The 13,223-nt window shown below is 50.3% G+C and overlaps 3 protein-coding genes across 4 annotated transcripts in view; all 3 read right to left on the bottom strand.

The window, feature by feature from the left end:
• LOC311374770 (uncharacterized protein) overlaps positions 1-2,563 on the bottom strand; it is a 4,114-nt gene extending 1,551 nt beyond the window's left edge. The window contains 3 exon segments of the mRNA XM_084490537.1: positions 41-647; positions 1,493-1,724; positions 2,478-2,563. Of these exon segments, the coding sequence (XP_084346663.1) occupies positions 41-647; positions 1,493-1,719 (834 nt within the window). The 5' untranslated portion in view covers positions 1,720-1,724; positions 2,478-2,563.
• Positions 2,564-4,266: 1,703 nt separating this feature from the next.
• Positions 4,267-10,175, bottom strand: sycp3 (synaptonemal complex protein 3; the record flags this gene model as incomplete). Its single annotated transcript, XM_084490539.1, has 8 exons — positions 4,267-4,320; positions 6,389-6,493; positions 6,657-6,755; positions 7,509-7,608; positions 8,587-8,704; positions 8,835-8,869; positions 9,891-9,969; positions 10,058-10,175. 8 exons carry the CDS (start codon positions 10,173-10,175, stop codon positions 4,267-4,269), a joined length of 708 nt encoding a protein of 235 aa, XP_084346665.1.
• A 2,161-nt stretch (positions 10,176-12,336) lies between these two features.
• The window catches only part of actr6 (actin related protein 6), a 9,175-nt gene continuing 8,288 nt past the window's right edge, over positions 12,337-13,223 (bottom strand). The window contains exon 11 of one of the 2 annotated variants that reach the window (XM_084490541.1): positions 12,337-12,918. In XM_084490541.1, coding sequence (XP_084346667.1) covers positions 12,789-12,918 — 130 coding nt within the window. In that variant the 3' untranslated portion in view covers positions 12,337-12,788. The remainder of the gene's footprint in view (positions 12,919-13,223) is intronic. The other variant, XM_084490540.1, reaches the window with a different exon arrangement.

The following is a 13,223-nucleotide window of genomic DNA, read 5'->3' as shown; positions in this document are numbered from 1 at the left end:
CCAGGAGGAGGAGGAGTCACCAGGAGGAGGAGGTGAGGACGATGTTCTTACCGGTCGCTGCTCCCAGCTGCTCCCCGTTCACCCAGCGCCGCTCCTCCGCCGTGAGGAAGGAGAGGGAGGCCCCCCCGGGGGTGGGCGGGGCCAGCCCGGGGGTGGGCGGGGCCGGCCTGGGGGGCCGCGTCCTCCCCCTCTTCCTGCTCTGAGGGGGAGCGGGCCCCTGGAGCCCCTCCAGGAGACCGCCCTGCAGCCCCCACCTGTCAGGGAGGGCCTCAGACGGAGACCCAGAGCCCAGCTCAGGGGCCCCCAGTGGGGCTCCCAGCGGGGCCCCCAGCCCCGCGCGGCTCTGGGCACGGGTGCAGCGGGCCTCAAACTCAGACACAAGACCAGCCTGGAGGAGGTGCTGCTCCCTCACGGGAAGGGAGTCACTGGAGGAGGAGGAGGAGGAGGAGGAGGAGGAGCAGCTGGGCCGCGTACAGGAGGAGGGGTGAGGGTTTGGACGGGAGGATAAACTCTGCCAGGGCCAGAGGGACGCGTCACCGTCCTCCGCCAACCGCCGCCGCTTGGACCGGCAGCCCGCCCCCCTGCTGGGCGGACCGCCCGCCCCCCTGCTGGGCGGACCGCACGCCCCCCCTGAGGTCCGACACGGACTGGGGAGCACAAAGAAACAACGTTGGTATCACTCTGTTAGTCTACACCAGGCTGCTTAATGGTTAAGGGCCCTTTAATGGTTAAGGGCCCTTTAATGGGTCAACATGAGGGTTAATGGTTCAACAGAAGGGTTCTTTAGTGGTCAACATGAGGGTTCTTTAGTGGTCAACATAAGGGTTCTTTAGTGGTCAACATAAGGGTTCTTTAGTGGTCAACATGAGGGTTCTTTAGTGGTCAACATAAGGGTTCTTTAGTGGTCAACATAAGGGTTCTTCAGTGGTCAACATGAGGGTTCTTCAGTGGTCAACATGAGGGTTCTTTAGTGGTCAACATAAGGGTTCTTTAGTGGTCAACATGAGGGTTCTTTAATGGTCAACATGAGGGTTCTTTAGTGGTCAACATGAGGGTTCTTTAGTGGTCAACATAAGGGTTAACAGGTCAACATGAGGGTTCTTCAGTGGTCAACATGAGGGTTCTTTAGTGGTCAACATGAGGGTTCTTTAGTGGTCAACATGAGGGTTCTTTAGTGGTCAACATAAGGGTTAACAGGTCAACATGAGGGTTCTTCAGTGGTCAACATGAGGGTTCTTTAGTGGTCAACATGAGGGTTCTTTAGTGGTCAACATAAGGGTTCTTTATTGGTCAACATGAGGGTTCTTTAGTGGTCAACATAAGGGTTCTTTAGTGGTCAACATAAGGGTTCTTTAGTGGTCAACATAAGGGTTCTTTAGTGGTCAACATAAGGGTTCTTTAGTGGTCAACATAAGGGTTCTTTAGTGGTCAACATAAGGGTTCTTTAGTGGTCAACATAAGGGTTCTTTAGTGGTCAACAGGGTGAACCTACCTGGGCGTTTCTGGAATGACGCTCTCGTTGAACTCGTCGAAGAGGAAGCGGGCGTGGTTCATCACATCACAGCTGTCGGAGTACGAGAGGAACGACCTGTCCACCTCCTCCTCCACCTCCTCCTCCTCCTCCTCCTGGGGTAGGTCTGGACACCCTCCCCTCCGACCTAGCCCCGACAGATAGCGGTCCAGCACCTCCTCCTCCATAGCATCTCGCCGGTCCACCATTCCACCTAGCCCAGAGGAACCCAGAGGAACACGGTCAACAAGTAACTGAGGAATGACATCTGGGTTTCTTACAATACGGGACCATATGGCCATTAACACGATTACTGTAACGTCAACCCGAGGGCTGTTTGGTTTAAGAAGTAGACCCTCGACCGACCAGGAGCCACACACCAGCAGGACTACTGGGAACCAGCAGGGACTACTGGGAACCAGCAGGGACTACTTTACCAGAGCTGGAGCACTCCAGACTACTACACTACACATAGAGTACTACAATACACTACACGTAGAGTACTACAATACACACTACACGTAGAGTACTACAATACACACTACACATAGAGTACTACAATACACACTACACTACACGTAGAGTACTACAATACACACTACACATAGAGTACTACAATACACACTACACTACACGTAGAGTACTACAATACACACTACACGTAGAGTACTACAATACACACTACACTACACGTAGAGTACTACAATACACACTACACGTAGAGTACTACAATACACACTACACGTAGAGTACTACACTACATGTAGAGTACTACACTACACTACACGTAGAGTACTACAATACACACTACACTACACGTAGAGTACTACACTAGTTCAAACCTCATAACACGGAACCAAACCAGGCCGTGACGTCAGTCCAATCGGGATGACCTCATTTATTGATTAGTAATAATTAGTAATAAGTTACTAGTGATAATTTACTAGTAATAAGTTATTAGTAATACCTGCTTTACCACCGAGCGACTCCAGCTTCACCGGCTCCGTTCAAACAGCGACGGCGCCATGTCGCGCTCCTGTCGACGTCACTTCCGGGAGGTCTTGGAGCGCCCCTTCAAGTTAAAGGTTCCCCCCCCGGAGCGCCTCTTCAAAGTAAAGGTTCAGACGATGTCACTTCACACCTGGAGCTCAGGGTTTGAGGTCTTGCAGCCAGATGACTTCAACACAGACCAACTGACCTCATGAAGCCGCTCTGAAGCAGCGTTATGTGGTAGTACTACCACATAGTACTACGTGGTAGTACTACCACATAGTACTACGTGGTAGTACTACCACATAGTACTACGTGGTACTGCGTCCTGTGCTGCCTTTGTGTGTTTTGCACTAATGTCTTGTTTTTGCCCTTGCTCCCGCAATCCCGTCTCAATCACCTCCTGGAGGCGGAGCCTTGTGGCTACGAGGTGCTGATTGGCTCTCCCTGATTGTTGGCGCCGCCCCCCCCCCCCACTCATATAAAGCCCAGTGGAAGATGGCGGCTCTCTCTCTCTCTCTCTCTCTTCGTGAGCACAGGTGCTGCCACACCTGTACCTTCTGATATATATAGTTAACATTGTTTCACCTTGGTGGTTCCTTTGTGCACGCTGAGGTCAGGCTCAGTAAGGGTAGCCATATAGCTTCATTATAGGTTCATTTGTCCGCTCATTTGTGAGCGTGTTTTCCGTTCTACTTTTCCTTTACTGTCATGTACTGTTACTGCCACCGTGGCCTTTTCTGTTGACGGGGTTTAGGCTGTTTTTGGTTTGTTTCACGTTGGAACTGTAAGATCACTTTTCAACCAGTGAAAACATTTGCTTTTCCCCCGCAAAACCTTTTTGTCAAGAGTCTTTAGCCGTTTCTCAATACCAAGTATGCGGACTACGTTCTCGCAGACTTGGAAGTACGTACTCGGCAAGTCCGGACTTCTAAGTACAGACTTCCGAGAACGCGAGTACGCACTCTGCAATTGGAACAGCAGCGGACTGGATGATGCATTCTGGGATATTTAACGGTCCCAAGTCCACACGAGTCACCTCCGATGCATCCTCGGTGGAACGGCCTCATCGAGAACGCATCGAGAACACACACGGGTTTTACGACAGTACTTGCGTACTTGGAATTGGAACAGTGCTTGGGGCTACCACTGATGACGTTTATCGAGAACGCAAGTACACGAGTACACACGAGAACGCAAGTACACGAGTACACACGAGAACGCGAATTGAGAAAGGGCTTCTATGTTGGGTTGTCCCAATCTGCAGACGAACGTATCTTGGCCACCGTCACAAGCAGCCTCAGTGAAACACAGGGCTTTAACAAGCATTAATAATGGCACCGTAGCACGTAGCTTTTCAACACTTTGAATGTTTATTCTTGTAGAATCCCAACGGGAGCAGAACGGTTACAGAAACCCTGAACATGTTACGGTCTGTCCTGTAACACTTAGCTCCTCCCCTGGTCCCAGCTCCCGTCCTCACATCAGGTGTCAACCGCAAAGGAGGAACTGATGAACACAAGCAGAGTGAACCAACGCAGGTGAACCAGCAGAACCGGTGAACCAGTAGAACCAGCAGAACCGGTGAACCAGTAGAACAGGTGAACCAGCAGAACCGGTGAACCAGCAGAACCAGCAGAACCGGTGAACCAGTAGAACAGGTGAACCAGCAGAACCGGTGAACCAGCAGAACCAGCAGAACCGGTGAACCAGCAGAACCAGCAGAACCGGTGAACCAGCAGAACCAGCAGAACAGCTGACTGGTCCTAGAACAGCATGGAGTGCAGTGACTTGCGGACGGTGGCCATCTCCTGCTGCTGCTGTGGAAACAGACGCCATGACGGTGAAGCTACTTGGAGGAAAGGTGGTTTGAATTCTAAAGATGCTTAGGAAAGGAGCCTCGATGCATCCTTTAAGCCTCTTTTTAGTGTAGGATACTCCTGACCAACCTTTACCAAAGGAAAGGAGATATTGGTATCCCATAATCCTTTACGGCGGCAATATTAAAAAGAAACAGGCCACGAAGTACCGCATCCACGCGAAGACAATTCCAGAAACATAATTATTTGAATCGAAATGAATTAATTTATTGCTGGTTAGTAAGCACACAATATACACCATAAGAAAATAAAATGCCAACTTCACATTTAAGAAAGACAATGGGGGCAGTTAATTCAACATCAACATAAGTTTAGCCTCTTTTTTCTCCACATGTGAATTTGGACTCAAGTGGCCTCAAATATTCCCGTTGGCCAAATCCGACCTAAGCGATCCTTACTGTTGGCGAAAACCTGATTAAATCAATACGACAAGAACGCATGGATCAAAGAGCGCTTGTTGTAGTCAATCTTCGTAAAATTGTAGTTCCACGCTAGAGCCGCTAGGGGTCAGCGATGCCCGCCGTCGCGCGATGACGTCGGTCAGGAAAGTGGAGTCCAATTCATTTTAAACAGTGCTGCCTTTTCCTATGATCGAAAGGAAGCACCTTTTCATCTCTCCTTGACCCGATGACGTTTTCCACAAAGGTTAAGGAAAGGAGCCATAAAGGTTAGGAGATTTGAGGCCCTTAACCTAACTAGAGATGCACCGATTGCCCCTCTCCTTAGTGACCCTAGCCCCTCCCCTTAGTGACCCTGACCCCTCCTCTTAGTGCCCCCTAGCCCCTCCCCTTAGTGACCCTGACCCCTCCCCTTAGTGACCCCCTAGCCCCTCCCCTTAGTGACCCTAGCCCCTCCCCTTAGTGACCCTGACCCCTCCCCTTAGTGACCCTAGCCCCTCCCCTTAGTGCCCCCTAGCCCCTCCCCTTAGTGACCCTGACCCCTCCCCTTAGTGACCCTGACCCCTCCCCTTAGTGACCCTAGCCCCTCCCCTTAGTGACCCTAGCCCCTCCCCTTAGTGACCCTAGCCCCTCCCCTTAGTGCCCCCTAGCCCCTCCCCTTAGTGACCCTAGCCCCTCCCCTTAGTGCCCCCCTAGCCCCTCCCCTTAGTGCCCCTGACCCCTCCCCTTAGTGACCCTGACCCCTCCCCTTAGTGACCCTGACCCCTCCCCTTAGTGACCCTAGCCCCTCCCCTTAGTGCCCCCTAGCCCCTCCCCTTAGTGCCCCCTAGCCCCTCCCCTTAGTGACCCTAGCCCCTCCCCTTAGTGCCCCCCTAGCCCCTCCCCTTAGTGACCCTGACCCCTCCCCTTAGTGACCCTGACCCCTCCCCTTAGTGACCCTAGCCCCTCCCCTTAGTGCCCCCTAACCCCTCCCCTTAGTGCCCCCTAGCCCCTCCCCTTAGTGACCCTAGCCCCTCCCCTTAGTGACCCTAGCCCCTCCCCTTAGTGACCCTGACCCCTCCTCTTAGTGCCCCCTAGCCCCTCCCCTTAGTGACCCTAGCCCCTCCCCTTAGTGACCCTAGCCCCTCCCCTTAGTGACCCCCCTAGCCCCTCCCCTTAGTGCCCCCTAGCCCCTCCCCTTAGTGACCCCTAGCCCCTCCCCTTAGTGACCCCCTAGCCCCTCCCCTTAGTGACCCTAGCCCCTCCCCTTAGTGACCCTGACCCCTCCCCTTAGTGCCCCCTAGCCCCTCCCCTTAGTGACCCTAGCCCCTCCCCTTAGTGACCCCTAGCCCCTCCCCTTAGTGACCCTAGCCCCTCCCCTTAGTGACCCTGACCCCTCCCCTTAGTGACCCCTAGCCCCTCCCCTTAGTGCCCCCTAGCCCCTCCCCTTAGTGCCCCCTAGCCCCTCCCCTTAGTGCCCCCTAGCCCCTCCCCTTAGTGACCCCTAGCCCCTCCCCTTAGTGACCCTGACCCCTCCCCTTAGTGCCCCCTAGCCCCTCCCCTTAGTGCCCCCTAGCCCCTCCCCTTAGTGACCCTAGCCCCTCCCCTTAGTGACCCTGACCCCAGCTCACCGTCTCCATCAGGATCTTCTTCTGCAGCGCGGCCATCTCCTTCTTCAGCTCCTGCTGCGCCCCCTGCAGGAACGACTCATGGCTCTGCTCCATCTCCTCCATGTTCTGCATGCACACACACACACACACACACGCACACACACACACACACACGCACACAGCATGTGTGCTCATGCTGTGCTAGGCTAGGCTACCTTGACAAAGTGCTCATGCTGTGCTAGGCTAGGCTACCTTGACAAAGTGCTCATGCTGTGCTAGGCTAGGCTACCTTGATAAAGTGCTCATACAGCTCTTTGATGTTCTTCAGTTTGCTGCTCTGAGCTACTTTAGCTTGTTGGAAGAGCTTCTGCTGCTGGCGGAACAGAACCTGCAGAGAGAGAGAAGAACCACACAGAGCACCACCAGGGTCCAGACCTCAGAACCTCCCTGGTCTCACTGTTCTAGATTCATTTTCTATACTTATCTTCACTTTATGTTGGACACCTTTTACAGAGAGAGAACCCTACTGGTCAAACAGCCCCATTCAAACATCAAACCCTGATCTGAACCATCAAACCCTGATCTGAACCATCAGACCCTGATCTGAACCATCAGACCCTGAGCTGAACCCTCAAACCCTGATCTGAACCCTCAAACCCTGATCTGAACCCTCAAACCCTGATCTGAACCATCAAACCCTGAGCTGAACCATCAAACCCTGATCTGAACCATCAGACCCTGAGCTGAACCCTCAAACCCTGATCTGAACCATCAGACCCTGAGCTGAACCCTCAAACCCTGATCTGAACCATCAGACCCTGAGCTGAACCCTCAAACCCTGATCTGAACCATCAGACCCTGAGCTGAACCATCAGACCCTGAGCTGAACCCTCAAACTCTGATCTGAACCATCAGACCCTGAGCTGAACCCTCAAACCCTGATCTGAACCATCAGACCCTGAGCTGAACCCTCAAACCCTGATCTGAACCATCAGACCCTGAGCTGAACCCTCAAACCCTGAGCCGAACCCTCAAACCCTGAGCCGAACCCTCAAACCCTGAGCCGAACCCTCAAACCCTGAGCCGAACCCTCAAACCCTGAGCTGACCCATCAGACCCTGAGCTGACCCATCAGACCCACGTTGAGCTTCTCCTCCTCCTCCCCGGCCCTCTGAGCTTCAGCCTCCCACTGCTGGAGGACCGAGGACACCTGCTGGGAGAAGTCCTGGGTCAGCTTCTGCCTGGGAACACAGCGCCACACGGTGGTGAGGGAGGGACCGTACTGGGAGAACTGGTGACGCTAAGCCTACCTCTGGTTGTACTGGCTGTTGTACTGGGTGCTGTACTGGGCATTTTACTGGGTGTTGTACTGGTGTCCAGCCTACCTCTGGTTGTACTGAGTGTGGTACTGGTTGTTATACTGGTTGTTATACTGGGTGTTATACTGGGAGGTACCTCTACCTCTGGTTGTACTGGCTGTTATACTGGTTGTTGTACTGGGAGGTACCTCTACCTCTGGCTGTACTGGTTGTTATACTGGTTGTTGTACTGGGAGGTACCTCTGGTTGTACTGGCTGTTATACTGGTTGTTGTACTGGGAGGTACCTCTACCTCTGGCTGTACTGGTTGTTATACTGGTTGTTGTACTGGGAGGTCTACCTCTGGTTGTACTGGCTGTTATACTGGTTGTTGTACTGGGAGGTACCTCTGGTTGTACTGGTTGTTATACTGGGTGTTATACTGGTTGTTGTACTGGGAGGTACTGGGAGGTACCTCTGGTTGTACTGGCTGTTATACTGGTTGTTGTACTGGGAGGTACCTCTGGTTGTACTGGTTGTTATACTGGCTGTTATACTGGTTGTTGTACTGGGAGGTACCTCTACCTCTGGCTGTACTGGTTGTTATACTGGTTGTTGTACTGGGAGGTCTACCTCTGGTTGTACTGGCTGTTATACTGGTTGTTGTACTGGGAGGTACCTCTGGTTGTACTGGTTGTTATACTGGGTGTTATACTGGTTGTTGTACTGGGAGGTACTGGGAGGTACCTCTGGTTGTACTGGCTGTTATACTGGTTGTTGTACTGGGAGGTCTACCTCTGGTTGTACTGGCTGTTATACTGGGTGTTATACTGGTTGTTGTACTGGGCGGTACTGGGAGGTACCTCTGGTTGTACTGGTTGTTATACTGGCTGTTATACTGGTTGTTGTACTGGGAGGTACCTCTGGTTGTACTGGCTGTTCCACAGCTGCTCCAGCTTGCTGTGGCTTCCCTTCAGCGAGGTCTTGGTCAGAACTTCCAGGCGTTTCCTCTTGGCCTGCATCACTTTGCTGATATCAGCTGGAGAAGCAACATTCACCCTCGCTACATTAATATCACCTCATGATACTAACATGAACTTATAGATATTCATATAAAACAGATCAAATAACCATCCCAAAAATACTTTGCAGACTATTGAGGTACCCACCGCCAAATCGCTCCAACATAGACTGGACTTCGTTCCTACAACAGGAAAAATAAACACATTTTCTGTATTATGAATGATGAATTTTGTTCTATATTTGTATATTCTTGTGAAACCTAAATTGTATTGGTTATTTCCTGTTTGAAAATTGATATACTATGTTTTATAGATTCATTGCATACTGTATGCATAGTATATTTATCTATATGAAGTGGGATGAGACTTTGTGATATTACACTTTTGAATTATGATACTTCAATGGTGGTAGTGTTGTGTCATAGCTTATGAGTGATGAGATGGTTCATAAAGACCTCCAGAAGGCTGCTCTAGTCTTATGCGTGATGAGATGTTCCATAAAGACCTCCAGAAGGTTGCTCTAGTCTTATGAGTGATGAGATGTTTCATAAAGACCTCCAGAAGGCTGCTCTAGTCTTATGAGTGACGAGATGTTTCATAAAGACCTCCAGAAGGCTGCTCTAGTCTTATGAGTGACGAGATGTTTCATAAAGACCTCCAGAAGGTTGCTCTAGTCTTATGAGTGATGAGATGGTTCATAAAGACCTCCAGAAGGTTGCTCTAGTCTTATGAGTAATGAGATGTTTCATAAAGACCTCCAGAAGGTTGCTCTAGTCTTATGCGTGACGAGATGTTTCATAAAGACCTCCAGAAGGTTGCTCTAGTCTTATGAGTGACAAGATGTTTCATAAAGACCTCCAGAAGGCTGCTCTAGTCTTATGAGTGACGAGATGTTTCATAAAGACCTCCAGAAGGCTGCTCTAGTCTTATGAGTGATGAGATGGTTCATAAAGACCTCCAGAAGGTTGCTCTAGTCTTATGAGTAATGAGATGTTTCATAAAGACCTCCAGAAGGTTGCTCTAGTCTTATGCGTGACGAGATGTTTCATAAAGACCTCCAGAAGGTTGCTCTAGTCTTATGCGTGACGAGATGGTTCATAAAGACCTCCAGAAGGCTGCTCTAGTCTTATGCGTGATGAGATGTTTCATAAAGACCTCCAGAAGGCTGCTCTAGTCTTATGCGTGACGAGAAGGTCCACCCACCCAACAGGACCCTCTGCACCTTCAGCAGACAACTCCAGAGATCCTCTCCTCTTGCCCGACTTGTCTACCACAGGGGTTTCTGGGTAATAAACAAAGTGACAGTTGTATATGTGCATATATGTATGAGGTCCATAGGGAGTGAAACATGTATGTAGCGGCCTGCTCACCATCCCTGGCGTCCTCCTCCGAGCTCAGCTTCTTCTCCTCCAGGGTGAAGTCGAACACCTTCAGGTCAGGGCTTTCTTCTGGGTGCTTGGCTTTCTTCGTCTGCTTCCTGGTCGCCATTAGAAACTGACTCCTGACACCTGGATCAGAACACCATCAGTAAAGACCATGACCCGTTTACCCCCCGTCAGTAAAGACCATGACCCGTTTACCCCCCGTCAGTGAAGACCATGACCCGTTTACCCCCCATCAGTAAAGACCATGACCCGTTTACCCCCTACCAGTAAGAACCATGACCCGTTTACCCCCTACCAGTAAAGACCATGACCCGTTTACCCCCCGTCAGTAAAGACCATGACCCGTTTACCCCCTACCAGTAAAGACCATGACCCGTTTACCCCCCATCAGTAAAGACCATGACCCGTTTACCCCCCTACCAGTAAAGACCATGACCCGTTTACCCCCTACCAGTAAAGACCATGACCCGTTTACCCCCTACCAGTAAAGACCATGACCCGTTTACCCCCTACCAGTAAAGACCATGACCCGTTTACCCCCTACCAGTAAGGACCATGACCCGTTTACCCCCCATCAGTAAAGACCATGACCCGTTTACCCCCTACCAGTAAAGACCATGACCCGTTTACCCCCTACCAGTAAGAACCATGACCCGTTTACCCCCTACCAGTAAAGACCATGACCCGTTTACCCCCCGTCAGTAAAGACCATGACCCGTTTACCCCCTACCAGTAAAGACCATGACCCGTTTACCCCCCATCAGTAAAGACCATGACCCGTTTACCCCCCTACCAGTAAAGACCATGACCCGTTTACCCCCTACCAGTAAAGACCATGACCCGTTTACCCCCTACCAGTAAAGACCATGACCCGTTTACCCCCTACCAGTAAAGACCATGACCCGTTTACCCCCTACCAGTAAGGACCATGACCCGTTTACCCCCCATCAGTAAAGACCATGACCCGTTTAGCCCCTACCAGTAAAGACCATGACCCGTTTACCCCCTACCAGTAAAGACCATGACCCGTTTACCCCCCCATCAGTAAGGACCATGACCCGTTTACCCCCCACCAGTAAAGACCATGACCCGTTTACCCCCTACCAGTAAGGACCATGACCCGTTTACCCCCCTACCAGTAAGGACCATGACCCGTTTACCCCCCACCAGTAAAGACCATGACCCGTTTACCCCCTACCAGTAAGGACCATGACGAACTCCCTGCTCAGGTCACTGGCTGTGTGCGCGCGCCGATGTGACGCCTGTGGCTAATTTTTTTAACGGTTTAAGTTAAACCAGACTTTACCGTTCAGTTAAACCAGACTTTACCACTCAGTTAAACCAGACTACAGCTCAGTTAAACCAGACTTTACCATTCAGTTAAACCAGACTTTACCACTCAGTTAAACCAGACTTTACCGTTCAGTTAAACCGTTTAACTGAAGTCTGGTTTAACTGAGCGGTAGTCTGGTTTAACTGACCTGTAGTCTGGTTTAACTGAGCGGTAGTCTGGTTTAACTGAGCGGTAGTCTGGTTTAACTGAGCGGTAGTCTGAAGTGTTGTCACGAGACGTTCAAACCATTTACCGCCGCGCTCGAGCGCAGCTCGGGCACAGGGCGGGAATCGCAATTCGTTTCAAAAAGAAATAAATCAAAATACGATATTCATATACAATACATAATTAACGGCAGAACACGCCAGGTATTAGTTTTATATGAAATACTTACTTTGTGTGCTTTCTGTGGTTATGCTGTACGTAGTTAAAAGATTACCTTCCTTCATAGAAACCGTCACGAGCCTAACTCCACCGGAAGCCCGCGAACAAAAAACAAAATATATAATTCCACACACAGGAGGGACTAACTTTAAGAGGATAAAATAAAATAAACAATGAAAACATAGATAAGTATGGAATAAATTAAGAAATTACGATTTATCTGAATCTCTTATTCATGTACGTAGTTTATTCTGCAGGTCAGAATCGGTTTCCCAGCCAGTCATTGGTCCATCAAGCTGCCAGTTCCGCCCCTCTACCCATCTCAACACCAATCCGCCCAATCACAGCCCAGGAGACACCCGATTGGCCTTCCCAAATTGTTTGGGTGTTCCTTCAGGCTCGCGGATCGTGGTACGTCGTGCCCAGATATGTCAATCAAGTTAGATAAATAAAATGCCACTGCATAACGTTATCAATACAGTTCATCATTTTCTGTCATAAAAGTCAAACGAAACAGACAAATGCAAATTCAGGTTTGAAAACGGAAAACTTTTATAAAAAAACATTTATTTTGGTCACCTTCTGGGTCACCGTTTGAAAGCACTGTTTTGACCTCCGGCTGGCACATAGAACTGCACCGTTTGGTCAGAAAGGACACGCGTTGGTTTAAACTGTGACACCAGACAAAGCTCACAGATCAATAACATGCCCAGCAATGAAGACCTTTTACTCACCATGGCTGCAAACACACTTTTACGGTCGGTGAACATGAAACATGATGCTCCCCCTGGACCCATACTCTGACTGTAACCAAATAAAACCAAACGCAAAAACCTTCTAGCACACTTTATACACAAAGCTAACATTCTCACTTCTTCCAATGCATAAAACAAAATGGCCCCCGACAGGCCTTATTCACTAGCTAGCGCCTAGCATCAAGCGCCTAGCATCACGCGCCACGTATCCAGAGGCATCATGGGAAACCGTTCAGCCTTCGCGTCAAATGTCAAACTTTTCTTCACAGATGAAATGGCCGTTCTCTTCGTACTCCTCGCGGGTGACCACCATCTCGTCGTAGTCCGGGTTGTCGGCGAGCAGCTTCCCGCCCTCCCAGGCGTAGCCCAGCGGACTGAAACACACGCGCGCACACGTCTTTAGAACATCATCAGAGGAACGCTTTTACTTTGAAGCCGTCCTTCAACACAGATACATGTTTTAATAGCACGGTCAGAGGAACTCTTACTTTGAAGCCGTCCTTCAACACAGATACATGTTTTAATAGCACGGTCAGAGGAACTCTTACTTTGAAGCCATCTTTCAACACAGATACATGTTTTAATAGCAACGTCAGAGGAACTCTTACTTTGAAGCCGTCCTTCAACACAGATACATGTTTTAATAGCAACGTCAGAGGAACTCTTACTTTGAAGCCGT

Source organism: Micromesistius poutassou (assembly GCF_964030765.1).
Source record: "Micromesistius poutassou genome assembly, contig: SCAFFOLD_2391, whole genome shotgun sequence".
Taxonomy (NCBI): Eukaryota; Metazoa; Chordata; class Actinopteri; order Gadiformes; family Gadidae; genus Micromesistius; species Micromesistius poutassou.
Note: the sequence above shows the minus strand (reverse complement) of the source record. Positions and strands in the feature narration are given on the sequence as shown.